The following is a 12958-nucleotide window of genomic DNA, read 5'->3' on the forward strand; positions in this document are numbered from 1 at the left end:
TTCTGTTCAAACAGTCTATCCTGTCCTAATTTTTATTAATTTTTTTTCAAATACCAACACACCTTAATTCAACTTTGAATGACGTTCGTTTATCCTACCCCTCTTTTTCATCGTTTTAATGAGTTTATTAACAAAGAAATAAAAAGGATGAGACAATGCCTTTCCAATGACACCGCCTGAACATTAAAACATTGATATTGAACGTTTTAAATGTAATGTGGAACGATTTTCCGTCATCCCTTGTCAAATTTTATTTTTTGCATTTTTGACAGCTACTATTACTTTTTATATACTCGTTTGATAGAAAAGTTGCAGTGCTCGTGCGCGAATAAATTAAATCTTTAATCTTGTATTGAATTATCAAATTTTATATGCGAAAGTCGCGGAAATAAAACTTTATACACAAAATAAAACGTTCACGAGTTTTATACGTTTTTGGACGCGATTCAGATCATTTTTTCGTGTAGTTTCGCATTTCTATCGCTGCATGTGATTTGCATACAGCTTTGCTGCATCCATCGCTGGAAATTTGTCGTAGCTCCGCCGTGGGAAGAGACGTTGACCCTCAGCCATCGGTCGCCCAATCAACGCCGCAACGTCTGCATCGCCAATCACCACACCGCCGCCACCTTTGGGTCGCCAGTACACCGACCAGCCTCCGCCGCCGCAAAATTTGCCCCGCCGCCTTCGCCGATCATCTCAGTTGATCGCTTGGAGCAACCCTATTTGCCTAAGGAAAGCTTGTGCCCCGCCATTTGGTCTATCTGCGCCAGCAGACCCCGAACCAGCTGGAAGTAAAATAAAAAATCCCTTTGTAAACCGTAAGTAAGCCTATTATTTCTTAGTGCTACATACTCATTCCCACGGTAACTACAATATACATACATACACATATCGCAGTAAAATATTAGGTAAAAATATATTAATCTAAAGCTCGGGCCAAACTTTTGCGCCTTTTCCAATATTTAAAAAAATAAAATAAACGGGATCCTCATTCCGTTAAAGAGATCTCCAGAAAATTCGTACATATACATATATATTTCAATTTTCATGTAAATAAGTCCCGCAAGTTAAGATACAGAAAATACGTAAATATATGCATACATATAAAAATCTCCTCAACTTTGTACATACAGTCCACATACTTATGCATATACATAAACATGCAAGTGCATAGGTAATCGTTCATTACCTCATCTCCCGCTTTCGCATTTCTCGCTTGGTAGCTACCAATATACGTATACAGAACTAAAATTTATCCTAACAATTGCACGAAACGATAGGTAAACGTAAAGATTTTCTCAAGGAGTGTTTCCCTAATTAAAAATAAAAGGCGCGATTTCCCGACAAAAGGCGCAACAGTGGCACAACAACACAAAGGAATACACATTCAAAAATATAACATCTCATACATATATACATATATAAAGTGCGATACAGTGGTCGGTTTGCAGTGCGATAAAGTTAATAAATAAAAGCTGACGGCGCTTATATACAAATACGATTGTTACAGTCCCGTGAATTAAATTTGCATTTCACCAAAAGTAATTAAAGCGCCTTCTCGTTCTTCTACTGTGTGGTCCTCTTATACAAACATAAAATGGCGGTTACAGTCGCGTGAAAAAAAACTTGCATTTACATAAACTAAATTTTTCTCGAATGAAAGAGTCATTCGTTGAGCAAGTTTCTCGAAATAACTATATTCTCAAAAACCGTTAAATAAATAAATTAGTAAATAAATTGAATCTCTATTTTTATTTAATTCGCAATCGAGCACTGGCATAATCGCAAAACTCACACATTTAATTATTTATTTACTCATATTATATCACTGTATATTTACTCTCTGGCATGCCTTTAAAAAGGTATTGCATTAAATTCTCTGGCATTCCTTTAAGAGGAATTGCATTTACTTCTCTGGCATTCCTTTAAGAGGAATTGCATTTAGGTAAGAGAAAAAAAAAGAAAAATTTTAATTATATTCTTGTAGTATTCTCGGGTTCTTTAAACCTCCCTCAGGCATCTCTCTCTCTCAGTCTCTTGACCCCAGCCCTCTCAGACTAAATTTTCTCGGAGCGTAACGAAGAATCCCTACTTCCCACAATGAGTGACGATGAGAAAACCGTCTCAACAGAGACTCAACGCTCGACCCGAAAAAATGCTAAAACAGCAGAAGCAAGTAGCCTCCGTTAAGTTTATTGCAAAGACTGATAATTTAGTCGATTATTGTTCAAGATTCAAATCTCTACCTCTCGAAAATAACTCAGAATCAGGCCTGAAAATAAAAGATACGAGTTTAGACAATTTTTGGAATCGAGTTCAAAGCGCTTACGATGTAGATGTAGAGGCAGACGAGCAAGACCTTCCCGAAGATTTCAAAGCTAGTGGACCAGTTCCTCACTACTCGTTATGAAGTGGCCGAAAGAGTTGATCAATGGCGCCTGCCGAAGGCGAGACCTCCTGTTCAGCCCAATAGCTCCTCAAAGCCGCCTTTCTCTCATAACAAACTACCTTTTAAACCCCCACACTCTCAAAACTTTCAAAAACAGATCGATGTCACAAATACAATCTCACGTGACAGAGCAGCGAATAATGTACAAATGTTCGATGTGTAAGAACTCATCTCATTCGCTGTGGAACTGCCTCAAATTCAGAAAGTTGTCAATCCCTGATCGCAAGAAGTTTGTAAGAGAAAATAATATGTGCTTCAATTGTCAATCCCAGTCACAACTCAGTGCTCCATGAAGCCGCAAACTCCATGCCAAAAAGGCACCCCCCAAGAGTGCAAAAAACCAACTCACAAGAGGCAACCACAACCTCCACAAACTTGAGTGCCCAAATTTCAACTCAAACAGACACTGACGAACAAGAAGCCTCAGGGACGCAGGTGCAATCATTCTACTCAGCGAATGAGAATACTCCTCCCTAAAGCTATGGTACCGGTATCACACCGAGGAGAAATATTTAAACTCAGAGCTCTCATAGATCAGGGGCCAGAACGAAGCTTTATCTCTACCAAAGCTCAAAATAAATTAGGGCTGCCCTGCAAATCCTCAAAATTTGAAATCTCAGGCATGGGTGGAAGAGTTGTTCGAACTTTGAACAAATTATGCTGTTTAGTCTTGGTCTCTGCCGATCTCCAAACTAAAATAAATGCTCAAGCTATCGTGTTACCACAGCTGACAAAAATGCTCCCCAAGTTCCCACTTAATCATGACCACAAAGAAAAATGGTCTCATCTCGAACTGGCAGATCCAAACTGCCGCTCCCCATCCCAGATTGACCTTGTGTTAGGCACTGATATCATCCCTCAAATAATCGAGGAGGATATTGAAAAAATCTCATCAACTCTGCTAGCTAAAAAGACAATATTTGGTTGGATACTTAGTGGTCAGATTTATGAAAACATAGCTTCATACTCTACACAAATAGGTGACATTTCTAATGAGCATCTCAACTCACAATTGCGTCGGTTTTGGGAACTAGAAGAAGTTCCAAATCTCAAACATACCACCCCTGAAGACGACTTTTGCGAAGTTTTCTATAAATCCACCACTTCTCGCAACTCTGATGGTCGTTATGTGGTCAGGCTTCCGTTCAAGCCAAGTTTCCCCAACGAAATCTCTTTAGGTTACTCTCGCTCCTCAGCGCTTCAGCAATTTCTCGGAATGGAGAGAACCTCCTCAAAAAGGGCGATTTAAAGACCTCATATGATAATGTCCTGGAAGAATATCTCACCCTAAACCACATGGAAAAAACTATGTCCCAAGAAAAATTCCTCTCAGGCAAGTACATGTCATTGTACCTCCCTCACCATGCGGTCATAAAGCCCGAAAAACGAACGACAAAAGTACGAGTTGTCTTTAATGTATCAAAGATTTCGGGATCCGGATACTCTCTTAACGATGTATTATATACCGGACCAACTCTCCAGCCTGATTTGATGCTTCTCATCCTCAAGTGGCGAATGTATAAATTTGTATTTAATGGTTATGTCGAAAAGATGTACCGACAAATACTGCTACATCCCGAAGACCAGGACTTTCAAAGAATAATCTTTCGTTCACCCACAACCAGCCCCATTCAAGATTATAAATTAAAAACGGTCACATTCCGTGTAAACTGTGCGCCCTAACTCGCCATTCGCACACTTCACCAAGTAGCACAAGATGAAAAAACCAACTACCCAATGGCCTCCCCCATTCTGAAGAAAGAAACGTATGTGGATGACATACTCTTTGGCAGCCACGATCTGACAATCGCCACTGAATCTCTCACCCAAGTCATCCAGGCTCTAAACTCGGCAGGCTTTCCCTTGAAGAAAATAACAGCGAACCACCCAGAAATTTTAAAAAATATAAGGAAAGGAAGAGGACTTGCTCGATACTAATTTTCTCGAGTTCGAAAAAGCAAGTACCACAAGGACTCTAGGGATCCATTGGAATGCGCTCACAGACACGTTTTCCTATACGATCGACACCATCCCAGCCTCATCTGCTAGTACGAAACGACAGATTCTCTCCTCTGTCGCGAAAATTTTTGACCCCGCAGGGTGGCTTACGCCGATAATGATCCAGGGAAAGATTCTCTTACAAGAGTTCTGGATCGACGGAACTCACTGGGACGAGAAATTCAAACCCCTCCGTCTTGTTAAATGGTCTCAGTTCGCAACCAATCTTCACACAATCTCGACCATTCAAATTCCTCGTTGGGTAAATTTTATTCCTGACCAGCATGTTGAACTCCATGGATTCTGTGACGCCTCAGAAAAGGCATATTGTGCCAACGTATATGTTCGAATTACTAATAGTTCCAGTACCTCTTTCCATGTCCTGGTTTCCAAAGGCAAGGTAGCACCCCTTCGAATAACTAGTTTACCCCGGCTTGAGCTCTGCGGAGCTCTTCTCTTACCCAAACTTGTCGCAGCTGTCCAGTCCCATCTCGACCTATCTCAAAGAAAACTGGTACTATGGTCTGACTCTGAAATTGTATTGGCATGGCTGGAAAAACCACCCCACTCTTGGAAAACGTTTGTCTCGAATCGCACCGCGGAGATCTTGGAACACGTCGGAAACGCCACCTGGCGACATGTACGCAGCAGCGACAACCCCGCAGATATGGGCACAAGGGGTTGCAAGCCACTAGATTTAGCAGCGTCTTCGTTATGGTGGAACGGTCCTGATTGGCTACCTAAGCCCCCCGAAGAATGGCCAAAACCCCCAGCTCGAAATGTCAACCCGCCGGAAGTGCGAAGAGTGGAGGCACTACTCAACACCGAAGAAGATTCCGACGTTCTGAACAGGTTCTCCTCTTTCTCTCGAGCTTTGAACGTGATGGCACCGTCTTGAAGTTCATCAGACGACTGAAGGATAAAGCGCCAGGAGCTCATGACCGCGCATCATCCTCGTTATCATATGATGATCTCCGCTACGCGAAAATTCGTCTTATCATAATCACGCAAACCCGTCACTTCTCCCATGAAAAGACCCGCTTAGAAAGCTCAAAGCCCATTGACAAAAAGAGTTCACTATTAGTTCTTAACCCCTTCTTGGATAAAAATGGAGTTCTCCGCGTCAATGGATGCCTTGCTCATGCTACCCTGAGCTATAACGAACGTCACCCCATTATAATTCCGGAAAAGTCCCGAATCGCATTCCTCTATCTAAAGTTTCTCCATGATCTACTCCTCCATGCAGAAGTACGACTTATGCAGCAGATGGCCAGGCAAGAATTTTACGTTCCTCGGCTCAAACCCCTCATCAAAAAATGCATTTATCAATGTAAATACTGCACCATTCACAAACAGCAAATGCGCTCGCAGATTATGGCGGCCCTGCCGCCCGAACGATTCACCTTCGCTCCGCCCTTCACCACCACCGGTGTCGATTTTGCTGGTCCATTTCAAATAAAAGCCTCCATGCTAAGATCACCCGTTTTAGTGAAAGGCTATGTGGCCGTCTTTGTGTGCTTCAGAACAAAGGCGGTACACCTCGAGCTGTGCTCAGACCTGACCAAAGAGGCATTTCTTGCCGCCTTTGCTCGTTTTGTTGGCCGCCGTGGTTACCCCGCTAAAATGATGAGTGACAATGGCAAAGTCTTTATAGGAGCCAAACGAGCCACTGAAAAGGAGTTCTCGGTCTTTCTCCAAACTGTATCCCGTAATGTTGTACAAAAATACGCACCCCAGGGAATTAATTGGCAATTTGTCCCTCCCAGCGCCCCGCACATGGGTGGTTTATGTCGGCAGTTAAAAGTTTAAAATTCACTTCAAAAGGACTGCTGGGGCCCACAAATTTACGTTTGGGGAGTTTACTACGCTTTTAATAAGAGTAGAAGCTCTGTTAAATTCTCGTCCGATATCTCCACTCACCCAAGATCCGACGGACTTTACAGCGCTCTCACCTGGCCACTTCCTCCGGGGTGCTCCCCTCCTATCTTTCCCCGAATGTAACCACGAAAAACTCTCGCTCATTAATAGATGGGAAAAACTCAAGCTCTTACACCACCAATTCGCCAAACGATGGAAGGAAGACTACCGTAAAGACCTTCATAAGCGACACAGGTGGAAGAATGCTCAAGTAGAACCCAGAATCGGAGAATGCGTAGTCATTAATGATGACACACTCCCGCCCACGGAATGGCGCCTGGGCCGCATCGAAAGGTTGCACCCTGGCAAGGATGGGCACATTCGTGTGGTCGACGTCCGCACCCAAACCGGCCTTCTCACTCGGCCATTAGTAAAATTAGTATTTTTGCCTTCGAGCGAAGATACCCCCTATCGCATTGAAACCGATTAGCACTCTATAAATTCCTCACTTGAATAAGCAGCCAAATGGCTGCGCATCGTTTTTTCACACACCACACATACATACACACTTTCGTATCTCTCTCCTATGCCTCCCATATTGTAATATACGAAACACTAAAAATTTCCGTATATAAACTCTTTCCAGATGGATCACGATGAGGCACCTCAGCCAGCACCGCGAATGTTCCTAAAGTCGCAGATTGGAACCACCCACAACATACGTTCAGCGAATCATCCCACGGAGGATTATAAGCGGTGCCGATTGTGCGCCGGTCATCATGCGCTCCGAGTATGTCCAGCGTTCTTAGGCGTACAGCCACAGCAGCGCTTCTTACTGGCAAGGGCGCACAAGTACTGCACTAACTGCCTGGCGCTTTCGCATCCGACCGCCCAGTTCACGTCCACTACCACTTGCCGCATTTGCTCCCTACAGCATCATACACTACTGCACCGGAATGGTGCACCGGCAGCCCGCCGCACGAGGGCGAACTCCGCAGTGCAGCACTCCAAACGCCTCGACCAGACAAACAAAAACGCTCCCCAACGTGGGGATCAGGGCGTACATCACCGCGATACAACCACATCAGACACCATCCCACCAGCGGGAACCGTAAAGTCCGCAGCAAGGCTACCAAAATTTTGGTTCACGAGGCAATGAGGGCTCTACGGGAGCTGAAGGATGCACTACCCGCTTAACGCGGCCAGGGCCGGGAGGATGGCTACGCGAGAACTGCAACACTTATATTTAATTAACTCAATTTGTAGCTAGCTTACTAGTGTGCATTTCACTTTGAATTTTGTATCTCTTGAATTTTGTATCTTTTGAATTTGTATTTTGAACTACCTCTGGTGTGCACCCTTTGTAAGCTTATCTTAGGAGTGGTTGGCAACGCATGTATGTATATATATGTTTTGCATTTTTGAGAGCTACTATTCCTTTTTATATACTCGTTTGATAGAAAAGTTGCAGTGCTCGTGCGCGAATAAATTAAATCTTTAATCTTGTATTGAATTATCAAATTTTATATTCGAAAGTCGCGGAAATAAAACTTTATACACAAAATAAAACGATCACGAGTTTTATACGTTCTTGGACGCGATTCAGATCATTTTGTTCGTGTAGTTTCGCGTTTCTATCGCTGCATGCGATTTCCATACAGTTTTGCTGCATCCATCGTTGGAAATTTGCCGTAGTTCCGCCGTGGGAAGAGAGCTACGCCCACGTTGACCCTCAGCCATCAGTCGCCCAGTCGCCAGTACACCGACCAGCATCCGCCGCCGCAAAATTTGCCCCGCCGCCTTCGCCGATCATCTCAGTTGATCGCTTGGAGCAACCCTATTTGCCTAAGGAAAGCTTGTGCCCCGCTACGCGTAAGTCGTTCAGTATTATCGTTTAAATTTTACTAGTCTCGTTTCGAGAGCATATTTTCGGGCACTAGGCCCATTCTAACTGTCCCAGACAGGTGTGTAATTAAGAATATGCTCCAGGTAGTAACAAATCGAGCTATTGGTTACATATTGCACTTTCTAAAGGTTATTAGCCGTTTTAATATAATTTATTACATAAAGGAATTTGATATGTATCATTTAAATACAAATAATAAATTTTGAATACTTACTTGAATACATATCGTCGTTTAAAGTGCAAAACCGCGTATCAACAAAATGCAAAACCGCGTATGTGAAGTTCCAGAAATTATTTTCTAGTTTGTAAAAACACTCATATTTCAAAATGGTTCTCTTTTTTATAGAGCAATCGCATATCTGCCTAGTATATTTCAGAACGCATGGATAAGGATTGAGCCAAGACCTTGTGTGAGCAAATCCAATTTTTGGCAGCCAATGTCAGTTACGCGGTTTTGCAGAATCACGATACGCGGTTTTGTACTTTAAACGACGATATGTAGATACCCCTTTTTACATAACTACTATTTTTAAATTATTTTGGTTTCTTTTCAAATATGTTTATATAAATGGGGCAATTCACGTCAAATGTCCCAGCGCTCTGAGCGATGCAAAGCAAGCTGCTTTTCCACTAGCTGCGAAGCAGACAGAAAATAGAAAAAATAATTCGAAAACTATGCTTTCTATAGATTTTTGTACTTGCTATGCGATAACACCATTTAACACCATTTTCATGGTGAAAATTCTGAACGCAAATTTATTTGAAATTTTTCTGAATTATGGTCATTTTTAATATTGTTTTTAGTTATCTCAATCGAAAGATCAAGTCTTTTTACATATAAATCACTAATAAAAAAGGACTTTGTTCACTTTTCCGAGTTATTAAGCCTTTTAGAGCGCAACGCGCTAACCTGCTAACCGTGCGAGTTATAATAACTAGTATCGGCAGTTGTCGAAATTCTACATCTTTTTTATACACTTTTGAATTTTGCGTGTCACCAATACAAGCTTCTTTATGCGAACTACAATTTTGAAGTCCACCAGCATAATTTATAGCGAATTTACAGGAAAACTTAAAATCGAATTACGAACGTTAATACCGGATTGATTAATGCGAATTCTACCAAGTCTGCTTTCTTCAGTATCTGCTGCATATGTATATGTAATATGTCAAACATATACCAATTCGGACTGTAAATAAGCTTTTCCATTATATTTGTCTGAGAGCTTCTTGGAGGTTAAAAACTAAATTGCCCACATCTACAAAAACTCTTTCTTTTTTCATCAGAATCGTTAACGGTTGAGAAAGTATCTTGAAGGTTTACAACAAAAGATAATATTTCCGTCTCTAATGGCGGTTTCATACGGGTTTTTATCAAGACTGGGCCAGAGCCCAATATTTTTTCATCACACGATTGGGCTACCAAGTTATGCTAAATATTATGTTACTAATATGTGTTCTAAAAGTGAAACAAATCTGATCATAGATATCCTTTTTTAGGATAGCTCTCAATCCCTGCGCCACCTATCGCGAGACAAACACACTGATCCTTCTAAAAACTTTTGCACAAAACAACAATCATTCAATGCAATTTTAAAATCTTAATTCTTGCGATTTTATATGTGTAGGTGTATAAAATTACATTACCTTATCATAAGTGCTTCCAGAGAAAGGCGATTTGAGAATTTCAGTTTGTATGGGCGGTGCCACGCCCCCCTTTCCAAAATATACCACTCTTCGCCATAAGTACGGTATTGACCACATATGTTGCTGTGTCCAATTTCAGGACGTCAGCATAGGCGGTTCCAGAGATAAGCGATATGAGAATTTCAGTTTGTATGGGCGTTGCAACACCCCCTTTCCCATTATCTACCACTTTTCGCCGTAAGTACGGTATTGACAATATATGTTGCTGTGTAAAATTTCAGGACGTTAGTATAAGCGGTTCCAGAGATAACCGTTATGAGAATTTCAGTGTGTATGGGCGGTGCCACGCCCTCTTTCCTAAAATCTACAATTTTTCGCCATAGTACGGTATTGATATCATAAATAGCTGTGTCAAACTACAGGACGTCAGCATAGGCGGTTCCAGAGATAAGCGATATGAGAATTTCAGTTTGTATGGGCGTTCCCACATCCCCTTTCCCATTATCTACCCCTTTTCGCCATAAGTAGGTTATTGATATCATAAATAGCTGTGTAAACTTTCAGGACGTTAGCATAAGCGGTTCCAGAGAAAAGCGATATGAGAGTTTCAGTTTGTATGGGCGGTGCAACGCCCCCTTTTCCAAAATCGACCATTCTTCGCCGTAAGTACGGTATTCATAACATATGTTGCTGTGTCAAATTTCAGGACGTTATCATAAGCGGTTCCAGAGTTGAGCGATATGAGAATTTCAGTTTGTATGGGCGGTGCCACGCCCCCCTTTCCAAAATAATAATAATATCCCAACGGTTGTTACCCTCCATTCCCGCCCATCCGCACGAGGGGCGCAGTCCGCATGACGTATGGAACCAGTATTTTCAATTTTTGCGCCGAGTCACGATAGGTAGGAGTTTGTTAAGTGTCGAGATCTAAAACTGTTCAGCTGCAGAACTAAATTCATTAGCCGATTTTATGTCTACATTTTAATGATTCATAAGCAACGGAGTGTGTCGTGCAATTCGAAATTAGTTTACAGCTTTCAGAAATAGGGGGCAAAAGTGTCTTGATACCCGGGAGGGAACATTAAGGCTAACTTCGCCAAGAAGAAGCGGACTTGAAATTGAGCCTGTTAGTAATTTAACTATAAAAATTGTACCAAGCATTTGCCTGCGGCTGGAAAGTGTAGGAAGATTAATAAGTTTTAATCGGCTCGTATAAGGTGGAAGGTTATGTTGAGAATCCCAACGGAAATTCCTTAAAGCAAAAAGTAGGAATTGTTTTTGAATTGATTCTATCTTGTCTGAGTAAATTTGATACCTTGGATACCAAACCACCGAACCGTATTCCAGAATTGGCCTAACTAATGTTGTAAACAGGATTTTAGTGATATAAGGGTCACAAAATTCTTTTGACCATCGTTTCACAAATGCAAGTACACCTTAGCCTTGTTGACTGTCACATTAATATGAAGATTAAAATTAAGCTTAGGATCCGTTGTGATACCAAGGTCCACAAAATCGTATACCTGTTCCAGGTTACGGGTACCTATTGTATAAGAAGTGGGATGAACAGCTCTTCGCGAGAAGCTCATTACTTTACATTTCTTAAGATTTAGAGGCATAAGATTTACTTGACACCAGTAAGCCATGCTGTCTAAGTCTGATTGTAGCAAAGACCTTTCTTTAATTGAAACGTACGATTTATAAAGCTTTACATCATCTGCATACATTAAAAAATGGAAAATTGTATATCTGTAGAAATATCGTTTATAAAAAGCAAGAACAGAACCGGGCCTAGGTGGCTACCTTGAGGGACTCCTGAAGTAACATCAATGACGTCAGAGAAAGTATTTTTAAACATAACACTTTGTGATCTATCATAGAGGTATGAAGAGATCCAACGTAGAAAATTAGGTGGAAGACCAAGAAGATCAAGTTTGTAGATGAGCAACGAGTGGCACACTTTGTCAAATGCTTTACTGAAGTCAGTATATATAACATCAACAGTTTTGCTTTCACTAAATGCTTTTGAGATATAGGATGTTAATTTGAGTAAATTTGTAGAAGTTGATTTGCCCTTGCAAACTCCATGTTGACTATATGAAATGCTAGAAGAGATAGAATGCGGCAACTGATTTGTTATAATTGCTTCAAATAATTTAGGAATTGCAGAAAGCTTAGCTATTCCCCGGTAGTTCTCCACTGAAGATCTGCTACCGCTTTTATGTACGGGGGTTATGAACGATTCCTTCCATATAGTTGGAAAAACGCCCTCTTTAAGAGATAAATTAAATAACGCTGTTAACTGCTCATAGAGATAATCAGAACAATTTATAAGAATACAAGTAGGAATCTTCACAGGACCATAACTGAAGGACCGCTTTAAGGATTTCAGATAAACTACTACATCATCGGGAGATATTACTGGCATATTTATTGAGTTCATTGGACATAGTTTAAAAGGATAGTCAATGTTAGCATGTGAGTTAATGGAATAATTGGAATTAAAAAACTGAGCGAACATGTTAGAAATTGTTTGATTATCACTAAAGACGGTATTTTGATACTTCATGGCGGAAGGAAACCCACGTACATTTCGCTTGGAGTTTACAAAGTAATAAAATGATTTGGGGTTATATATTATACGCCGTTTGATTTTACACAAGTAAGCTTTATAACACTTTTTGTTTAATTCAAAAAACTTATGACGCAAAAGTGAGTATTTTACATAGTGTGAGTGTAAACCGGTTTTTTGTGTAATCTAAAATAACGCGACTTTCTGTTTTTCAAATTTCTAAGTTCTTTAGTGAACCATAACTGTGTTTGCTCTTCAGGAACATACATACGTTTAGGCTCATGCTTTTCAAATAACTTATGTAAAGTAGTATTAAAAAGTGCAACGCTTTGTTCAATGTTTTCTTTAAATGCAGGCCACGACAATTTAGACAGTTCTTTCTTAAGCATTTTAAAGTTGGCTTTCGAAAAATCAAAGCGAATATTTGGCTCGTATGCTTGGGTACTGCAATTTTGACCATCACTTATAACTTCGTAAGATACCTCCATAGCAGGGTGGTAGACATCTTCGGGCAAAACTAGTGGAT

At 41.0% G+C, this 12958-nt stretch overlaps 1 protein-coding gene across 1 annotated transcript; it reads left to right on the top strand.

Moving 5' to 3' along the window:
- Positions 1 to 366: 366 nt before the first annotated feature.
- Positions 367 to 7852, top strand: LOC118749090. Its single transcript, XM_036483869.1, has 2 exons — positions 367 to 821; positions 6954 to 7852. Exon 2 carries the CDS (start codon positions 6954 to 6956, stop codon positions 7464 to 7466), a length of 513 nt encoding a protein of 170 aa, XP_036339762.1. The 5' UTR covers positions 367 to 821; the 3' UTR covers positions 7467 to 7852.
- Positions 7853 to 12958: the final 5106 nt, after the last annotated feature.

The sequence above is a fragment of the Rhagoletis pomonella genome, unplaced genomic scaffold, assembly GCF_013731165.1.
Source record: "Rhagoletis pomonella isolate Grant_MI unplaced genomic scaffold, Rhpom_1.0 Rhpom_scaffold_00001, whole genome shotgun sequence".
NCBI classification, from domain to species: domain Eukaryota; kingdom Metazoa; phylum Arthropoda; class Insecta; order Diptera; family Tephritidae; genus Rhagoletis; species Rhagoletis pomonella.

Coding starts and splice junctions, on each gene's coding strand:
- LOC118749090 (XM_036483869.1), top strand. CDS start 6,954: ATGGATCACGATGAGGCACCTCAGCCAGCACCGCGAATGTTCCTAAAG.